General features: G+C 36.0%; 1 protein-coding gene across 3 annotated transcripts in view; it reads left to right on the top strand.

Moving 5' to 3' along the window:
- GPATCH2 (G-patch domain containing 2) overlaps positions 1–21,540 on the top strand; it is a 116,406-nt gene that overhangs the window by 15,547 nt on the left and 79,319 nt on the right. For 2 of the 3 annotated variants that reach the window (XM_035320844.1, XM_035320845.1), the window contains exons 4-5: positions 5,605–5,787; positions 6,886–6,965. In XM_035320844.1, coding sequence (XP_035176735.1) covers positions 5,605–5,787; positions 6,886–6,965 — 263 coding nt within the window. Of the gene's footprint in view, positions 1–5,604; positions 5,788–6,885; positions 6,966–10,211; positions 10,401–21,540 lie in introns of those variants that run through there. The other variant, XM_035320846.1, reaches the window with a different exon arrangement.

Below are 21,540 nucleotides of genomic sequence, written 5' to 3'. Positions count from 1 at the left end.
AGCAATTTCTGAGCAGTTGGCCAGAGAGTTAAATAATTCAATACTCAGTTCTGAACTCAGGAGTGACTGACCTTGCAACTTCTAATACTTTCCAAAATTTTTTGTTTACTTTCCACCATATGAACTGTACTCTGTTCACAGACTCTCAGAAGAATATAAACTTTTAAAACTTTGATTCAAGAACACCAAGTGTAGATGTAATTGGGCGTAATAGTGGGATAATCAAGATATATTTTGATTGATGTTCACTACTATTATTTAAAAAAATAGAATTACTCAGCAGGTAGTCACCGAAGAAGATAGCGGCTGAACTATTACCAAACCTGAAGCGAAAACTTATAAATTTATATGTTTTCACAGGTTTGTAAACTGGCCAACACTGGGGTGAGATTTAGTATGGTTAGCAAAAAACAAAATCCTGTGCAAATATAAAGCCTATGAGCCAAATTATGGAGGTGGGAGAGCTTGCTAACAAAGCGATCAAAAAAAATGAACAGTGGCTGAAACTTTATCAGAAATTCTTGCCATTTCCCTTTTTTTCTTACTCTTTATTTCTAATAGCATCTTTATAAATGGCTTCTTTTTGCAATATTAAAAACTAACAATAATGCTATGTCCAGTGTAGGAAATTTTGCAAGGAGTTTTGGTAAAGAAATGGAAGTCCTAACCTTTTATTGCAACATATCATGCAACATTAATTATAGGCTTAGATAATAGGATTACCTGCAGTTTCAAAGCACTTTACAAGTTGAGCTTTCAACATAACGCGAACAAATCTGACATTATTGCAATACTAATTGTTGATACTGCTTTTTTGGGGGGAATGGGTGTCAACTTTCAAGCCTATTAAATCATGATGTGCAGCACTAAAAATGTGCTTTAAGATCTCAGGAAGCTAGAAACAAAATTACATTAATAATGTTAAATAGTTAAAATTGGAGGACAGAGGATGTTGGATTTGCATTGTGGATGTGGTTAAGCTTTTAAATCTGGCTCTTCTGTTATTTTATGATAAAACATATTTGTTACTGTGTCCTTTAAAATAATCCAGTACTCATCAACATATGGGAGTGATGCCTTACATAGCATCTCAGTAGCTGCAGGTGCCAGTGGTGATCCCAATAATAAGAGAGATGAAATGTGCAACACTATATGCAGTCACAGCAGTTTTAAACTGTTGTAGCTAATTTGTTTATAATCTCTGCAGGTGCAGAAGAAACAACATGAAGTTGTTTGTGAACAGAATAATTGAAATACTAAATATTGCCAGTGGTTCACAATAGTAGAGGTAAATACAAAGCTGAGGTCCTAGGATATCTCCAATTTATTAAATGCAGAACTACACACTTGCTTTATTCAAGAGCAGGGTATAGAATAGTTTGACTGGAAGGGACATTCAAAGATCGAGTCCAAAAATTAAAGCATATTATTGAGGTCATTAGCAAAATGCTTCTTAAACACTGACAGGCATGGGCATCAACTCCATATCTAGGAAGCATACTCTGGTGTTTGACCACCCTAACAGTAAATGTTTTTTTCCTAATGTCGAGTCTGAACCTCCCCTGGAGCCATTCTCATGCATCCACAGGTTCCTTCTCTGATTTCCCTGCTCAGGAAGTTGTTGACAGCAATTAGATTGCCTTTTGGCCTTCTTTTCTCCAGACTAGACAACCCAAGTGTCCTCAGTCTCTCCTCACAGGACATGCCTTCTAGCCCTCTTACCAGCTTTGTTGCCTTCCCTCTGGATGCTTTCAGGGATTTTAACTTCCTTTTTATATTGTGGAGCCCAGAACTGCATGCAATATTTAAGGTGAGGCTGCATCAGCACTAACTCTAGTGGAAGGATCACCCCCTTTACCAGCTTTCTATGCTGTATCTAATGCATCCAAAACTGTGGTTTGCCCACATGGCTGCTAGGGCACACTCCTGACTCACACTGAGCCTCCTATTAATAGTATGGTATTAAATAATATCATACAATGATAATAAATATGTTAAATTGGTCAGAAAGGGTGTGGAGAGGCCTTCGTGTGAAGTTTTCAAGCTTGAATCAGAAGAACCAACTACTTGATTTGAATTGTCTCACTACCGCTTTCGCTGAGGTAGCTCTGTAGAGCACAAACAAAATGTGGTGTGGATGGTACCCTCCGTGGGTGGGTGAGTTAACCTTATGCTTTCCTGAAACTTTATGCCAAACTCCTTGTCTGTGTTGTAGTGAATCTCCTGGTTGTTATGTCTCCATATTGTTATTACAGTCATTAGCAGTGGCTTTGTTTATTTTTACCTAGACAGCAGTATAATTTGCAGGGTTGTGGAAACGAGACTCTCCTCATGGGGTATTTCACAGCTCATGGGCTATTGCTCGCTGTGCACGAGTTGGTGGATAATGGAGCAGCACAGGATCAAGTGGTGTTTTTAGGACTATGGTGCCAAACGTTTCACAGCAGCCCCTCAAAGCAGGTTGTGGTTGTTACAGGCAAGCACATGTACCCTGTATGTGACTGCTATAAAGGGTAGTCTGGTCATTTCGAAATAAATCTGGAAAAGTGGGAAACTATTTGTGTGCAGTGAAAAGTATTTGGTTAAGCTAAAATCAGATTCTGAAGCATAACTTGCTATTCTGATACTGGTGATGCAAATGGGGTCAGTGTCCCTAAAGAAACCATGAAGAGAAGCCTATAGCAATAATTTTCTAAGTTTCTTATAGGGGATGCCTTACAATGTAATATAAACGGATGGCAGTTAGATAATTATGTAGGCCCAGCAACACAATGCAGAGTAGAGAAAGAGTAATTGTGCAGAGGGGAAGCTTTAAAAAATATAAATAAATAAATAAAAAAGCCGGGAACTGAAGTGCCTTGATATTTTTACAATTAAGTAGACACTTCTAAGTCTGAAATTGATTCTAATTGATTCTTTTTTTGTTGTTGTTGTAATTGAGACACAACTGTTGTAACAGAGTAAATCCTTGAAGTATTAGTACTATCCACAAGCAAGATTGTTTTATTTTAAATAAGTGGATTGGAGAATGCATGGGCTCGGAGATAGGTTTCTGGAGATCTAGAAATGGTTTTTGTCATTACTATAGGTGGAAAAAATATGATGATTTCATGCAGTCTTGGACTGAATAGTGGTAGTGTTCAGCAGCCCTAAGAGGAAAGGACAGTGCTGTGAATCTTTGGAAACATTTTGAAGTCAAAAATGATTGTTTGGATTGAAGTATTACAAATAAAGTAAAATAGAATTCAAGTATTTGGTTACCCAACTCTTAAGCAAGGAGGCCCCTGCATTATATTGTCTGAGGTGTGGAACTGATTTAAACACACTGTCTTCCCTGACTCCTTTTTAAAATGGGACCTTTTTAGGGTTGAGCAGCTGGTAAATAAAATGGCCATGGGTGTTCTCACCTGGATAAGAATAGCAGTAATAGGCTTATGCTCATCTCAAGGTGATAATCTGATTGAAAATAGACAAAGGATTCAGAGTGGTTTTAAATGAACAAATACGCTTAAAAAACAGGTATACCCAGATTCTGCTGTTGTGGGAAAATCCTACAGGGTGCAGATCCAAAGCTCTGTATTCTGTCTTCGGCAGTAATTGGAGTGCTTAGGAAACCATGTAATAGCAAAACAAGTGAGATGTCATAACTGATTGTTGCTTGACATACTAATATTCTTGATGCACAAGGAGGAAACATCCCATGTCTCATCATGTCCCCTCCCGTGAACTGTAGCGAAGTGGCTAGTGGAAACAGTACCTATTTGCCTTATCTTGCAGTCCACCAAACCAGTCTTAAATTCTAGCTATTTCTTCCAAGATGGTTTTGTCTAACTCTTACAGACTTCTGTACTCGAGCCAATTGTGAAACCCCGTTTCAAAATTCTGTCCATAGTTTCCTAGATGAATTATGGCTAACAAGACTTAACTTCCAGTTCCTGGTAGTATTTCTTATTAGTTCAGGTATCTAGAGCTCACTTCATACAACAAAATATTCAAACAAAATTTGTTTACACAAACATTTGGAAAATCCTAAACAAATAAGTTCAAACTTAGATTGATCTGTGGTTTGGAATTAACTAAAAGGTGTGATTTTTTTTTTGATTTTTTTTTTCCCCTGCCACTCGGTACACTTAGACATCCTCTAAAGAAACCATGCGAGACTAATGAAACAAGGATAGAATTAATGGTGAATGCCTTTGTGAAATGTCATAGCTATAATTGGGGAGTAAAATAAATACAGTGAATAATCTGAATTGTGCCTGAAATGCCAACATGCTTAACTGCTGTTTGGACCTATGAATCTCTTTCTACCTGTCTTCCCTTCCTTCATCTAAAAGTTCATGTTCTCTAACTTCTGCTAATTTTGCTGTTAGTAGTATCGTTAAAGATGAAAAGATCCTTTCTCGATAACTGCAGGTGAAATGTGACTTAATTAATCTATGTTTCTTGAAGTACTCGTCCTGACAGATACTTGCATGCATTGTTTCTTGCGCTTGGAAAGTATTCTTTTCCATGCCACAACTTATTTGGAAGAAGTGTGCTGAATTTTATTTTTCTCAGATTTTGGCTTGGGTTCTCGTTATCTGTATTTTTTCATTTTGGGCTGGAGTGGCAATGAAATTTTGCACAAATGCTTTTTGTTCTTGTAATTGTTGTCTAAAATCTTGCATTTCTCTCTTGCTTAGTCCTGTGTAGTTAAAATTGAAAAACAAAAGGTTTATATGCAGAAATAGTGAGTCATGATTTGGATACTTCGAAGAAGATTTAAAAAAGAGAGCACACCCTTTGAAATCTAATTTTTGAGTGTAAGAAAGGACACTTGCCAAGTCTCATGAGGCTGCTTTCTGATATTCTATTGACTACCTGTTTTGTTTAAAAGAACATGTTTAAAAACAAACAGCAATTTATTTTAATTGCTGGTGTTTTTTATATGAAATATGTTCAAGATCAGATTTTCAGTCTTGTCTTTCACCTTTGCCATGTATTTAAATACTACATCTATAAATGTTAGTAAAATGACTAGCTTTGTAGTATAATGCAGCGTAATTCTCAATCACGTGATACTGTCAGTTTTCATTTAAAATGAACTTTTTCAAAACTTATTTCTAAATGAACTTAATCAGATTAACTTCATTTAGTCACATCTGTTCATGATTGTTTTCCCCTCTTACTAGCCATACAAATCATGAAATTAAGCTAATTATATACCATTATCAACTGCAAAGAACTAGTTTCACAGTTTTATACCTTTTAATTTCCTGCTGGAAAATAAGACTTGTTTTGTGTTAATATGTAAAGTGGAGTAACTTAAATGGATTTCCCTGCAGTTATTGCCGAAGAATTAACTAGTTTATTATTGTTTTTTTTTCACTATTGTAAATTGGTTTTAAAACATTACATTTTATGTGTTTTCATTGATGGCAACACTTGTCATGCTATTGAGAAATGTTTTCCAAGTAGAACTGCTATATACAAGTAATTGTTGTACAGATATAAAGCAAAAGAAATAATTGTCTTGTCATTGTTTATTGATGGTAACATCTGACTTTTATCTTCTCTGCTCCTCCCTCTCTGGGGGAACTGGGGGGTGCTGTCCTCACACAGGTGATGATGAGCAGAGTGATTGGTTTCATGAAAATGAATCTGGTGGAGCATGTGGAATTACGGGGGTCATTCCTTGGTGGGAACAAGAAGACTCTACAGAACTGGAGAGAGAATTGCCTGATCCAGTCTTTGAAAGTATCTTAACGGGTACTTTCCCCCTTATGTCCCATTCAGGAAGGAGAGGTAAGTAACAATCAATCATACGCAAACAGTGTAATCACTTGGGTACAGTAGTAAGGTGTCTGTGGGTTATACAGAATATGCTGGATGTTGAAAAGATTTTGGAATTACCAATTTTTCTTAAATTTTCATTTTTGAAATATCAATAGGCAGAAATAGTCAGAAACTGTCAATGATTAGAGAAGTCAGAAGGTGTAAAACTTGGCTTATTTTTATAGCCTAGTATTTTATTTATTGTCTTGATGTTTGCATTGAGAAGAATTAAGCATTATTTAAAGCAAACCTTTATGTAGAGTTTTAAACGTCACAGAAGCCAGGAACAGACTATAAATTCAGAGATGCTGAGGCTTGAAAGACTTGCGTGGCCATCTGCTTTGCTTTAATGGTCAGGTTTTATTGTTTGTAGAGAAGAGGTAAGGGTTCATTCAGTGCAAGGATTGGGGTTGTTACTTAGAAAATTATCCGATATTTACTTTAAAATATTTTAAACAACTGTGGATCCAGTGTGTCCAATGGTAAGTTGTTTCAGCATTTGATTGCTTTTACAGCTAGGTATCCACTCTTGTTTCAAGACTGAAGTTGTCAGACCTCAGCTTGTTGCCACAGATTTTTTTTGTACCTCTTGCACAAGGATCTCCTTTCACATTCTTTTATGTAAGCAATGGTCAAATCAACTTTAAATTATTTCTCTGCAGACTGAATGAATTAAATTCTTGTGAGACTTACTTATTTTCTGGATGCTTGCAATTTTTTTCTGTGATCTTGATCTCAGGATTAAATGTGGTGAACGTGCATTATGGTACTAATACATTTGTAAGTGATGCAAAATCATTTTCCTACTGTAGTTTGGTATGTTCTGCTTATGTAGGCAGCTGTGCATAGAACCAAGATGGCATCTACAGAGAGACTTCATTTTCATAACAGCTTAGCTTTTCTCACATACTTCCCATTGTGTGTTCTTTGTTTCTATGGGATTTTTTTTATGAAGATATTATTGTTTAACTGAAGTTAGATTAATAGATTGCTATGTAATGATAAATTTTCTTGGTTGTATGGTGTATAGGAAATATTCTTTAAGCAAACCTTCCTTCTAATTTGTAGGTTTCCAGAGTAGATTTAGTCATCTTCATGGAATGCCAGCAAGAAACATTAAAAAGGCTTCAGGAAACCAGAATGCATTGGTAGGTCCAATCATTATTATAAGCTTGTATGAGCTATTGTTGCTTTTTTGTTTATAAAGGAATATTCCTCATGCCTGTTTCCTAGTGTTATACATCGAAAGGTAAGACTACAGTGTCACTGCTGCTATGGAATATGTCTGAGTACTTGAATGGCAGAAACAGTCTGAGATTGTTCCTCATTACTTAATTTGCACTTCATGAAGGGAATGGATCTTTGGTTTTCTTTTAATTAACAACATTTTCAGTATATATCATGTGTATGAAAATGTTTCTCCCCTCTTGAAAAGAAAATCAAACCAAAGTTATTTCAAGTTTATCTAATACTGAAAGTATTCTAGGATGGGTTATTCTTTGGGTTTTTATTCTTTCCCTTTCCAAGGTCTGCTTTGAAAATTTGTCCTTATTTTCTTTCGTTTGATTGACAAATATTGTTGGTTGACTAAGGGAGAGGGATATACAAAAGCCATAAAGCCAGTTAGTGATACACCTGTAACAGACCTCACAAAATCCTTTGGACTGAGACTGTTCTAAGGCTATGACTACACATGAGAGTTGTTTGTTTTTTTAGTTTCTCCAGCTCTAGGAATAGTACTTTATAAGTGAAGGAAAAAATCCATCTGTCTTCACTTTTATATATAATCTAAGTCAATGCATTTTCCCATAGCATTTCTCTAAAGTAAGATTCTAATGAGTTTTTAAGTTTTTGTTTTTTTTTTTTTTCTTTGGAGGAGGGAGAAGAGAGAGTTGATATCTAATTTAAAATGCTAACAGATATTCATTGTAGTGCAGTCTATTCTGTTCTTACCAGAATAGTATTGGGAAAACAAGGAAGACTTCTGGAAAACTCTTTTATGCTGGGTTATGTTTATTACACAGTGATAAATACTGTGGCATCGATGTTCTCTATTTAAGAATATTAAATGTTTCTATGTCTTCAGTTGAACAAAATAAGGTGCTTCTGAGAAATGAAAGAACTACTGTATGTGCAGAGAATAAAAATGAACTGTTAGAAATTTAACTAATTTTGAAGAGGGAGCTGAATAAGGTGCCTTAAAACCTTGGCCTGTGATCTCTGCTGTTAGTGGTCGTGAATTAGATGAATACTATCTAGTTCTTGGTTTCCTATCCACCTATTTTTATTTTTGGTTCAGTGCTTGCTTGAGCATATCTGGGATTTGTAGCCCATTTTCTAGGCTTATTGCAATTTCACTCTGGTATTTTATAGGAGCTATTATAACTGATAGGTTAGCTTCATGGTACTGATGATACATGGCTTAACTACCCTAAAAATGCCTTTTCCTCTAAATTGTAAAAAGGTGATTAAGTTTCAGTTGATGAAGATATACTGTGAATGTGTATATATAATAAAAAAAAATAATATTTATTTTCTGCTGAACTTCCTGGATCGTCCTTAGGAGCCCATTTTGTCTTCCAGTCATGATCTCTCATATATAAAGATGGTATCATATTTCCCTTTGTAACAAATATGCAAGCTGATCTACTGAAGACTGAAAATTCAGTTGCCTCCAGATATTAAATAGATCTTTTACGTAGTGTTATGAAACAAAGTTGACATGTGAATGCACCTAAACCACTATGTTTAGCCAGGAGTGCATATATAGTGCAGATGTGCAGTTGGCTCTTCAAATACAGAGTTTTCTGACCTTCGTAATGGCTATGTTTGTGGGCACATCTGCTGCATCTGTCTTTGCAAACATGGCTGTATAGGCCAGAGCTCATCTACTTATGTTAGTGATTGCTTCTTAAAGAAAATATTTTTTAGATACTTCAGCAACAAAAAGTCGTTTAATACTTGTGATATCTGATAACACAGAACAAGAAGTAATTACTGCTCTTAGATGGTAACAGTGAAGGCGAGCAAGAATGCTTTTAGAAAGATTAATATCCTGAGAAAAGAACACGGTAGGCTCAACTCATTGAACAGAGTTGTGGTGTGACTTGTATCTTTCATTTTTAAGAGGAAGGAGTCTGATATCTGTATCACTGCTTATACAGAGACTTTTAAGGGAGACACAATAGAAAATGGAATTTCCTGCCAGGATATATTTCCTAAAGCACATATATAATATATTCAGTCTAAGGAAGTGTTATTTGTATCTGGGAAATGTGAGCATATACATAGCCCTTTGCAAACAGTCCGCGTGTGTCTAAAACTTTTTTTGGAAAGATTTAGTTGAAGGTTCGTGAGTATAGCAGCTAGTGAAGTCTTGAAGAGATTACTGGTTGAGAGAATGCAAAATATATAGCTATGATAATATCTTGATCATCAGCCTCTAGGAAAAATTGCTTAGGTGTCTTAGTGTAAGAGAAACATCAGGCTAAGGATATGATTTTTACTTGCTATATACTAAGGAAACTACCAGCTTTAGGTCATTTTCTCACCCCAAATTGTAGAAACAATGGGAACTAAGAGTAAGGGGAAAAATGCTGCTTTTTGCTGACCAGTCAGTGAACTTTAATTTGAAGTAGCCACATCTGAGAAGCAGTTTGTCCAAATACTCTTTCTGCATTTCATTGATTAGTTGTATAACTTAAACAAACTCTTGGGCCTTTCTATCATCAGTTTATTGCCTTTGAGTCAAAACACTTTTTAAAGTAATTGTATAACACTGGTCAAACGAGAGAAGTAAAAACCAAGCATGCAAATGCAATGCAAATACTGTGGAAATCCTTGCATAATCTGACATGCATGTTGAATGAGTTGTCATAGAGAAGGTAGGAAAAAGCAGAACAAGGAAATGAAGATAATCATCACAAGTGCTTCTATACTTTGTATTGTTCAATCTACTTACTGAAGAAAGGTGCCTTTTTTTTAATGGAATCCATAAATTAAATACTTTGTAAGGGATATATTTTGGCATATGATTATAATGGCTGACATTTCATGTCTCTGTTGCTTTGCTTTGTGATAGCATCATTTCTAACAACATTATTGGAAAATAAATGGAAAAACTTCTGACTATGGTTTTGATCATGCCTGCGCCTGCCTCTGTCATGTGTCTAGTGGTAATTTAATAATTCTAGTCAGAAACATGATACCAGTACTTTCAAATCATACCAGCATTTAGCAAACTCTTTTAACAATGTATATTGCATGAAATTTGGTTGTGTTTGGTTGAATTCTGCAGTTGCACATGACGTGGTTCTAAATACAGTTCCTTGCCCAGGATAGGGAGAGATGATGTAGAGTTCTGTCTAAGGTCTCTTACATGTTTTCTTTTCCACCCTTGATTCTCTATCTGGGCTAATACCTGGGAAGTGATTTCACTGGGTTAAAATGCAAAAAACATGACCAATAACAACGATGCTTTCTCTCAGCTCTGCCTATTTTTCCATCCATTACTTTTATCTGTGTCATGGGTTTTGATTTTCATGGTATTGAAGAAAACCTTTTTAAAATCTTGTATTTGTAGGATTTTATTTTATTTATTTTTAGCACAGTTGTACTATAGTATTGAACTTGACTATACGTAGTTGCAATTATTCAAAAAGTGCAAGGAAAGAAACCTACATTCTAGAGACCCGTTATCCAAAGGTCTAGTGTCTGGAGTATCTGTCAAATGCTGCGACTTTTTCAAAAGTTTCAAGATAAGAGCTTCTCTTTTTATAAAAAAATAAAAAATAATAAAAATAAAAATGAAGAGAAGTAGAGAGAGCTCATGTTCTTTTCTTAACTGCTCTCAAAATAAGAAAATTGATTTCTAAGTTTTTTTTTCCAACTGAAGAAAAAGCCAAATGTGTTCGGGCATTTTTTTCTTGTCAAAGAATTTTGGAAATTGAGTGAAGTGATACCAGAAAAGTAACCCTGTTACAGATCTAAAGGAATGTTCCCTTAAGGAGCAAGATGAGCGTTGTTTTTACAGGGTCAGTCAGAAGCCTCTTCATGGATGCTTTGCTGCAACTCTTGGGAAAAACACCACTTCTCAAGTTTAAATTTGGTTTGGTCTTACGGACAATTATTTCACACTGAACGTGACATGCAGTCAGATAAAACAATTCAGTTTCAGTTAAGTGAATAAAATAACTTAGCTGTGAGACTTCACTTATTTTCTTCAAATAGTAACTTCTGCCATTTGGAGCAATAGTCTCTACTTCAAACTCTGTAGAAGAGTGAGTGATCCTAGGTGATGATATGGATGATATTAGGTACTATCTTATAGCAGGATATCAAAACAATCTGGTAAGAAAGCTAAACTCTTGTCGGATTCCAGACTCTCTCAGTCAACGTCAGGAATATTAGGCCTGTTTATGCAGATGACATTTGAAACTTTATGCTGCTAAAGCTGTGAAAGAATTAACTTTTAAGTGAGTAGGAGCCTTTGCTTATTTTTTAAAATGGATTTTTTGTTATGTTTCTTGACAGCAAAAATATTTTTAACTCTTCTTTGAAGCATTTCTTGTTCCACTTTTCCTTTTATTTTTTTAATATTATGATTTCTCCTCATTTTGTAACTGTTTTAAATTCATATCTGCTTATGGAAAATGTAGTGAATAAGGCATGCTCTTTTAATCTTCACTTTAGTTAACTTAGTATCTTAGTTTCATGACATAGAACAGAAGGACAAACTTTCTTGTGGAGCTGGTGGCTTCTTGCATTCATGTGATCCCTGCAGAAAGGAGTTTTCAGATGGAGGTAAAATTGAGGCTGTTAGTAGAGGAGGTGCAGCCGTAACGGCAGGTTAGACCCCGCCTTTCACTCTTGCAGTGTTCAGTCAATGTTGGCTAAAATGCTACGCTGTTCCTGAAGAATGAGTCAAATAGCAGTCTTCTAAACTTCAGAACTTGATCATGTTGAAATAGCTTTGTTTTTTAAGAAAGCAAAATTAAAAAGCAGCTGGCAGATTTCAAAGCTCCATTATAAACAATGTAGGTTACAAAAATGGGGGATAATGTCAACTTATCTACAATGTTATTAACTTCATATATGTAATATGTATTGGAGAACTGCTTACTGTTCTTACACCTGCCATGTATTTCACATAACAAGAGATTATATTTTTTCCACAAATTAATATAAGTGCTTTAGCTTTGCTAAAGCTTTCACATATACTGACACAAGGTTGATATAATTTGTTCTACCTGCCATGGTGAGCGCCTGATGGAAGAGTAAGTGCTTCTTAGTGACTTCAGTAATTACTTTGTATAATTACCCATCAAAAGAATCGTAATTGTGTCTGTACCACATTTCATAGTAGGTTAGTATTCCTCAAAGTGGTACTGTACTCAAGGCACAGTTAAATATTGTGTGATCATTCAAGATAGTGTACCAGAATTAGAAGATCAGTTTTGTCACTATAGTTGTCAGTGATGAAAAGCACTGTGAATTCCATCTAGCCTTTATTAAATCTGAATAGTTTAATAGTCCGCCTTGCAACCTATGTTTGTTTTAACCTGCAGAGTTTTTTGTGTCACTTAGAATTGTCTAATGAAAAGCTATAAGCAGCTTGGTGTCATCAAACCATGCATACTACTACTTGAAATAAAAATAAAAATAATCAAACATACTTATTTGAGCATGGTTTCGAGGAGGGAAGAGAGTTCCCTGAATTTCTCATGACTGACTGCTGATAGTTGATACCTTGTGGTATTTTCAGTAAGTGTCCTGTAGTATTTACGGCAAGGAAACTTTTAACTGAAAGCAGAACAGATTCTTTTCTTTACAGAGCAGTATTATTTGTTTAGGATGTTTTTCTGAAATCCTCAACTAGAATGAGTTGCAAAAATAAATGCTTAAATACGTTTATTCAATATCACAGACTGTGATGCCAATTTTATATGAATGGTTATAAGCAATCCTGGAATGGAAGGGCCATTTTGTGAAGGTAATCAGTCAATTAATAATGCCTCAGGTTTTGAGGTGAGTTACAGACAAATATGAAGTGCCTGCATTTAGTGGTCTCATGATATTTTTCAATCTTTTCAAAATATATATATATATATCGGTCTGTCTATATATATGGTCTTACTGTTTTGTATGTACTTAAACCATTTGCTCTATTACTGAATTACATGTGATATATTGGACAGGACAACATATAATCTATGTACATATATAAAACAAAACCAAGACAACAGGTATATAAACAGGACAATAAAAAAGGTTTGCTGACACCAAAACATCCAAATGAATTGGAGCAGTTCAACTAATTACTGGTCCTTGCCTTTTAGTTACTGTCCCTTCACTTAGGACACAGTATTTGTTGTTTGTTTTTTTTGTTTGTTTCCAAGTGAAGTGAGAGTCCTTTTTAGACCCTCATAACCAACCACATGAGCCCTTTCAGTGCAACAGTTTGATAACTGCTCAAAAAAGTTTTACTCAGCCCCTTGCACTTTGATTCAGAAAATTGCAGAGTTGCTTCTGATTATATGATTTTAGTTGTTTATATATCCTTTTCTGTGTATTAGCTGTCCCTCATCTGTCAGGTGTTTTTAAAACCTCTATGCCTAATTATGAAAATAACTTACGTTTTCTGTTGTTTCTCAAAGTTGACTTAACACTCATGCAGAGTTTTAAAGTAGTTTTAGTAGTTTTTTAGTAGTTTTTTAGTAGTTTTAAAGGTTAAGGAAGAAACTTATCCTCAGTTCTGAGAACTGAAAATTGTCTATTTAGGCATTTTTTTACTTCCAGCTGATGACCAAACTGTTGCAACTGTCTTGTTTTAGATGTGTATTTTTAAAATGCTCATAAAATCAACTTTAAGAGCATTAGGAAAAAGCATTCCCCATTTTTCTTCTTCCCTTGACCTCCTCCTGTTGCATTGCGTAACTCTAAAAGACCTACAAAGACGTAAACAAATAGCTACAGTAATTTGTTTTTGTTTTTATTCTGTATAGAATGGAGTAAAACTGGAGAGAAGAAATCTTTTTGCTTGTTTATTCTATGCTACTGCACTTTTTGTAAAAGAAAGGACGTGTATGGTGATTGAGATTTTCTTCTCATACTCCTGTCTTTTTTTCTTTTTAAATCTGGGATCTAATCCTTGACATAGGTCTAAGGCAATTTAGAACAATTTACAGTACCTAGACCAACTTTAAGAACATTGCCTGTGAAAGTTACAATAAGGCAGCTTTCCTGTGCACTAAAACATAGCGCTTAAGTAAAAGATAAAAAATGACTACATTAAAACTAAATTTTCTGAAAACCTAGCAATTCAGTGTTAAGTTTTGCATAAATATTTTAAAATATATTGTTATCCCGTGTTCAAGAGAACAATACTTTCCTATATTTTGCCAGAATGTGAATAAACTATGTAATAGGCACATCTCAAATAATAATACTTTAAAATTGAAAAAGGGTTTATTAAAGCTTTCTTTGTATACAAACTGATATCTTTATTAAATTAATTCCCTTATATTAGTGATGTATATGCATATTTTCTTTAAGCTCTAATGTGATTTCTGTTGTAGGAAAACAAATTTAGCTTCATTTGCATAGGGTGTTTTTACTGAATTTTGTATTAACGTTAATAGAATGTGGAAAATGTTTTTAAAATATTTGGAGGTTGATGGATTAGTACTCTTCAAAGGGAAACAAAACACTAAATATTTCTAATCCTGCATTATTTACCGCTTGGGTGGTTAAATGCTACTTTAAGCCCCATAAAATTAAAAGGGAGAAATCTGCCAACTGTAGCAGGAATTGGATTTAGGAAGAGTGGTACAGAGCCAAAATATTGCTACAGAATTAGATGTCAAAAATCTTCTTTAATAGTAGATATATAGTTCACAGTGCCTGGTTATGATTAATACATTTAATCTAAATCACTGAAAGTTGCTCTCTCCTTTTCCATAAAATACAATAGGACACAAATCAGTTTTACTGTAGGTGGATAACAATTGGAAAATAATGCATCTTCCCGCCCAATAAATTGTCAGTTATACCTTTTAACTAAAATCAATTCATCTTTCCAAAATTTATTACAATTTCTTATAATAAATCTTTTCAAATGTTTATTCATTTGCTTTTTGATACATTTGTGCCACTTTTGCTATGGTCTAATGTTTTTTCTTTTGATTCATTGTAAATTAGAAAATCTATTTTGAGTCAATTTTCTAGTTAAGAAGTTAAAATCTATAACCTAGCCATTTTTTCACGGTCTCCTTTGCACATTTTAATACCCTTGAACTTACATACAATCCAGTAAATTCTGATCAGAAGGTGATTAAAAGACTTTCCACTGCAACTTCTTGAGTGAGGGCCAGATTCATAAAACAAGTACTTACAAGATTGTTCCCTGGCTTTCTCCTGCACATCTCCCTGATTCAAAGAGGAAGATTGAAAGAATTATAGCAAATGAACATAGGTTTTAGCTGAAGACTTTTAGTGCAGACAATCAGAATTGCTTATTTGAATTAAAATCCAGCTATGACCAGAGTATGACAGAAGTCTCTTTCTGTTGTCTCTTTATAGCAGCAAGACTGTAAATAACTAAAGCACTATATATAGTTTATCTAATATCCAGTACTGACCTCTTAAAGCATGATAATCTGCCTTTTCACGTTCTTAAAATAATGTTTTTGTTGTTTGTGGTTTTTAAAGAAGAAAATATTTTAAAAGAAAACTTTCACCACTTTCACTAATGATTGATCTACTAATCTGCATTGTGAAATTGTGTTCACTGTTCAGCAGTTTCCTGCTCTGTATATAATAAAATGTGTCAGAGAATGATAGCCTTAATTTTAAAAAAAAATCTACCAATAAGCATATTTCCTGCTCTGATCCAGTTAAGTAATGTGATCTTTTAGTCACTTTTCTGTCAAGAATTATGTATGAGAAGCTTGATGTAGTATGTAGACGCATCAAATTTCTTAATGCGCATATCTGTTTTGTTTGTAATATAAATGTCAGTGTTGGCAGAACAGAGGGAGAGGGTTAGGAAATGTTTCAAATATGACTATGAAAAAATGACATCCATAATTTGAACTTGATCTACAGTATCACTTACTGGTAAATTTGTATAACTGAAAGCATCTTGGGTTTTGAAGTGATTGATTCCAGGGGCTTAAAAAAAAATCATTTGTGTGGATGGATTGGAATTCATTAATTTTACTAATTACACAGTGAAGAAAACAGATGTTTTCTTAGGCAAAGATCAGGCTTTAATTACAGGTCTTACCTTTTCATCTAAAAATAGTGTCAATATGTTCATGTCTCTCAAAGTTTTGTTATTTTTCTGTGGACATTCCGTTCTGTTTGTTAGGCCTTACTTACACTGTACAAATACAAATCTAATACACATACACAGAGTATTTACAAAAGTATATATATGCCATAATGCACCAATTTAGAAAACTCTTCATGAGTAAGTTGCATAGATATTAGCTCTTTAAAATGTCAACATCCGTACTCACCAGTTATTCTATTTCCCATTATAATACTGTGTTACATAAGTACTCAAAATCACTGAAACTTTCAATTCATGATTCTAGAAAGGGTGAGGTTCCAGCAATTAACTAAATCTATCTAGAGTCTCCTTAGGACTCTTATTCTGAGGTAGATACTCTGTTGTAGAGAGTACAGCCTGTGTGCTGAAGGCAGAGTGAGCTACCATAGAATTAGAGGGAGAGCCTAACAGATATTATGTGTATTTGGTTTTGCCCTTTAGCAAACTGTTATAAATATGATGTCTGTTTTAATTGCTTTAAATACGTATTTGTCCCTGTCATGGGACAGTGGAGATCACCTAACTAGTACTAACAATAACTGGAAAGATCCAGAAAGAAATTACCTTTGAAAGCAGAAGCTTGACAGTCCGTATATAGAAAGAGTAACGGTTTTTGCTGTGTGCTTGGAAGAAGCAATAAGAGGAACAAAACTAACAAAGCTTCAGTAAGCACGACTTGTATAATGAATATTTAATGAAGTAAACTGATACAGAACTGCAAATGAACAGATCTAACAATTGCAGTACTAGAAAAACATTATCATAACTTCAGCTTCATATAAAGTCTTTCAGTTTCTCAGAATTTCATTATATTATCTTCCTCAGTCCTTACTGTTTTCCCAATATTTGAGTTTTTTAAAGAAAATCCATATTTTGCATCGAAGAAGGTTCTCATAACTTCTCAGTGCAAATGTGTTTTCTTCAAAATGAGGAGCTTGTGAACAAGATTTCTACCCCTCCCCCCCCCCAAAAAAAGTGTTGAAATACGTGTACATTAAGGCAACACAAAATGATAAAATGTAAGTGACCGATATAACTGGTAGCAAATACCAGTAGTTATCCAGATATTGCATTATAGTCTTTTTCCCTTAGATGTTATGAAGTGGGGAGTTGCTTTCCAATAAACTGTGTTTGGATGTTTTTTTTTCCCACGTTCTGGTCAGGGAATTTATTTTGCTTTTTTTTCTGGGGACCAAGATTTGTGCACAGGGATTTGGGTTGAAAGAGAGATTAAAGATTATCTAATTCCAACCCACCTGCCATGGGCATAGGAACCTCCCTCTAGATCAGGCTGCCCAAAGCCCTATCCAACCTGGCCTTGAACACTTCCAAGGATAAGGTGCACACAACTTGGGGGCAACCTGTTCCAGGGTCTCACCGCCCTCACAGTAAATAACTTCTTTCTATTGTCTAATGTAAATCAACCCTCTTTTAGTTTAAAACCATCACCCTTTGTCCTGTCACTACACTTTGTGATGAAGAGTACTTCCTTATATTTTCCATAGGGCCCCTTTAGTTACTGTAAGGTTGCTATAAGGTCTCCCTGGATTTTGAAGCTTTCTCTTGTTTTGGCTGAAAGATCCCAACTCTCGCGGCCTGTCCTCATAGGAGAGGTGCTCCAGCCCTCTGATAATCCTTAAGGCCCTCCTCTGGACTCACTCTACATGCTGTGGTTATTTCAGGGGAGCTACTGCAACAGGTGGTGTGGTCAGCTGTCAAGCAGGCATAAAGTACAGTAAGTAGACCCAGAATGTCTCATGAACATGGGAAGTTTCAGTTTGACTATCTGCTTTACTTGTGGTGATGTACTGAGATGCTGTGGGACCTTGGAGAAGTAGGTCCATAATCATTTATTGTTCTTTCAATGCTAGGTTAATAGACATGAAGCTACTGTGTTGTGTTATATCTGTAATCTACTAGTTTACCATATAGCAATGCTAAGAGTAAAAAATGCTGTTATTTCATAGACATCTTTCACTAAAATGGTAGCAAGATTATCCAAGGTTACTGCAAACTATCAAAGTACTATTTTTTTACATGCTCTTTGAGAGAGGATGGTAACCTTCCTATTCGTGTTGTTGTATGCTTTTTAATATGTTCAAAAATTCTAGGTTTCTTTTGGACATGTTTCTTCTATAGTCATTCTGTTAAACTAGTAAGGCAAAGAAATTTTAGCCTCAAATAATTGAAATGAGTGTGCTGCACTGTGAAGAACGTTTGAATCAATAGCTCTCAGTGTTCATAGTGTTTTGATAGAATAGTAAATGTTACGATTCCTCAGAATTTTCAATTATTCCTTTGTTGCCACGATGATCAACTGTAGAAGTATTATTCTTGAAAGTAGATTAATTTTGCCTCCTGTGCATAGAAACGTTTAGGGAACAGGTGGATGTTTAGACAGTTTGCTCTGGAAGGTAAATAATATCCTTGACGTACACTTTGCTGTCTGTGGCTTTCAAAGAGTGTTACTAAGTGCAATTATTTCTTATGCCTTCAAAGAAGATAAACAGGCTCCCTTGTCTACTTTAACCTAAAGGGAGACAGAAAACTGCCTGGAGATTCAGGTACATCTGGTGTCCCCTTAATTTTATTCTGTCTCGCTGGAGGAGCTGAAAGTGGCCAGCCGTGCTGTCAGCATACACAGAGCCCAGAGGTCTCAAACGGCCTTGACTTGCACAAAATAGATTATTCTAGTAGGGTGACTGAGCTGGTCGGCTGTTAAGACAGCTAATCAAAGCAGACACAAACCGAAGTATAATACCAGTTACTAGAAACTCGACTGGCATCAGACTAATTAAACACCAAAAGCAGTCATTTATTTCTTTATCAAAATTATCAAACTGGTAAAGTGCACACAGCTGGGGAGAGGTGGGACTTTTTGACCTCACTTAACCTTTCTAGTATAACTAAGAGGATTTGTCTTGGCAGCCCCCTCTCCAAGGGGAGATCGTTGAAACCATTAATGATCTATTCTTTGGCAAAATGCCTGGCACAAATTCTTTCTGAGCAGACTTTTTGAAAGCTTTGTGTGTTTTCCTTTACACATGTCTTTTAAGTCTGCGCATCTGAGGAAGTCGATTCTCATCTAGGTTTGTAGGTAATAATTCCTTAAGTTTAGGAGGCTGTATGCTTTTAATATATCACACTTTTTGATCTACGTGTACAATGTTGCTAGTATCATCCAGATGTTGTGTAACCTGACAAAACAGGATTGCTTATTGTTATTTCTTTGAGCTACAGCATCTTTCTGCTTAAAAATGTGTCTCTGAAGAACAGTTTGGGGAAAGCTTCCAAATCCCTGGTGCCTGAAGCCTTCCCCAACAAAAGCAATAATCCAGAACTGGATTCTTCATTAATTCTCATAGTACTAATCACACCTGGTCAAGAATCTCTTAGGCGTTTGGCAGGGTCTTACCTACCCAGGGGCAAAGGCTGATTTGAGAGCTGTCAAACAAATGAGTTTAGACAGTTTTCTTTTGAAACGTGTTACTGTGAGGTTTTGTCATATGCAGCAGGATGGTAGGTTGTCGAAGGCTGAGACTGGGACAATCTCAACAGGATTCTTCACAACAATTTAATGTATGCTTTGTTTCTGTTTGTTTAACCTTCTTCTAAGTGAGCAAATTGAACCAAGAACTTTGAATTATACCTGTTCGTGGTCTGTGTGTATCTTTCTCTTGCCAAGTGATTTACTGTTCCAATATTAATCAATTGGTGTGTTTTCCTTGCTTTGGATGTCGTCTAAATTCCACGTATATTTTTGCTGAAGTTGGGGAACAGTAACTTGGTTTTCTGTTCCCAGTGATATCCACATTTCCCTCTTTGTATCTCCTTTAAACCTGCATATGTATATACAATTCTCATAACTACTAAGAGCTAATTTTGGAAGAGGCAGTGTATGATGTGAATTGTTCCAAACTGAGGAACTGGCCGAGTTGATGCTGCTGTCTCCTTGAAGAGAAAGCACTAGTTTGGATCTCTCTGTCCACTTGCTATCACAAATGGAAACTTATTTTCAAGACATCTCTCCTTTTCAAGACAGTTGAAATTTGCTAGTGGGCATAAAAGCTAGGGAGGGAGCGGTAGGGAGATGAAAAGTTGAAGAGAATTATGCAGGTTTCTTAAAAAAAAAAAAAAAAAAAAGCTAAAAAAATCATATTGTGAAAGCACAAGTAGAACACTGACTTTGTGTGGAGTAAATAGTGCAATAGTAAACTGTCTTTCCGGAAGAAAGTTCTCAGCATAAGGCGTAAATACAGTGTAAAGTATCCATTTATATTTACGAAGTACTACAGTCCCAGGATAAAGTGGCACATTTGGTTTTTAAGGCTGGTGGCTTTCCTTCTTAGGGGTTTGTCATAAGCCAAAAAAACTTTTCAGGTCAGAGAATGTCGATCAGTTTATTGCATATTAACAGAAGTTCATTTATTGTTCCTGATGAATGGACCAGTGAATCGGTTCCTGATGAATGACCTGATGAATGGATTGAAATCCAGCTGGTGACCGGTCACCAGTGGTGTTCAGTGGTGTTGGGGCCCATCCTCTTTAGTATCTTCACTGATTATTTGGATGAGGGAATTAAGTGCACCTTCATTAAGCTTGCAGATAAACCAAGTGGGGGGTAAGTGTCGATCTGCTGGAGGGTAGCAGGGCCCTGCAGAGGGACCTGGACAGGTAAGATTGATGGGCAGAGGCTGATGGGATGAAGTTCAACATGGCCAAGTGCCAGGTCTTACACTTTGGCCACAATAACCCCATGCAATGCTATAGGCTTGGGGCAGAGTGGCTGGAAAGCTGTGCAGAGGAAAAGGACCTGGGAGTGCTGAATGATGCTTGCCTGAACATGAGCCGGCAGTGTGCCCAGGTGGCCAAGAAGGCCAACGGCATCCTGGCTTGTATCAGGAATAGTGCAACCAGCAGGACCAGGGAGGTGATGGTCCACCTATACTCCACTCTGGTGAGGCTGCACCTCAACTGTTGTGTTTAGCTTTGGGCCCCTCACTACAGGAAGGACATTAAGAGCCTGGAGCGTGTCCAGAGAAGGGCTACGAAGCTGGTGAAGGGCCTGGAGCACAAGTCCTGTGAGGAGCGGCTGAGGGAATTGGCGTTGTTTATTAGCCTGGAGAAGAGGAGGCTCAGGGGAGACCTTACTGCTCTCTACAGCTACCTGAAAGGAAGGTGTGGGGAGCTAGGGGTAGGCCTTCTCCCAGGTAACCAGAGATAGCACTAGAGGGAATGGCCTCAAGTTATGCCAGGGGAGGTTCAGGTTGGAAATGAGGAGACATTTCTTTTCAGAAAGAGCAGTCAGGCATTGGAATGAGTTGCCCAGGGAGATGGTAAAGTCACCATCCCTGGGGATGTTTAAGGAAAGGTTGGATGTGGTTTTTGGT

This window comes from Oxyura jamaicensis, chromosome 3 (assembly GCF_011077185.1).
Source record: "Oxyura jamaicensis isolate SHBP4307 breed ruddy duck chromosome 3, BPBGC_Ojam_1.0, whole genome shotgun sequence".
Lineage (NCBI taxonomy): Eukaryota > Metazoa > Chordata > Aves > Anseriformes > Anatidae > Oxyura > Oxyura jamaicensis.
The sequence above is the reverse complement of the archived record's forward strand: the minus strand, read 5'-3'. Positions and strand labels throughout refer to the sequence as shown.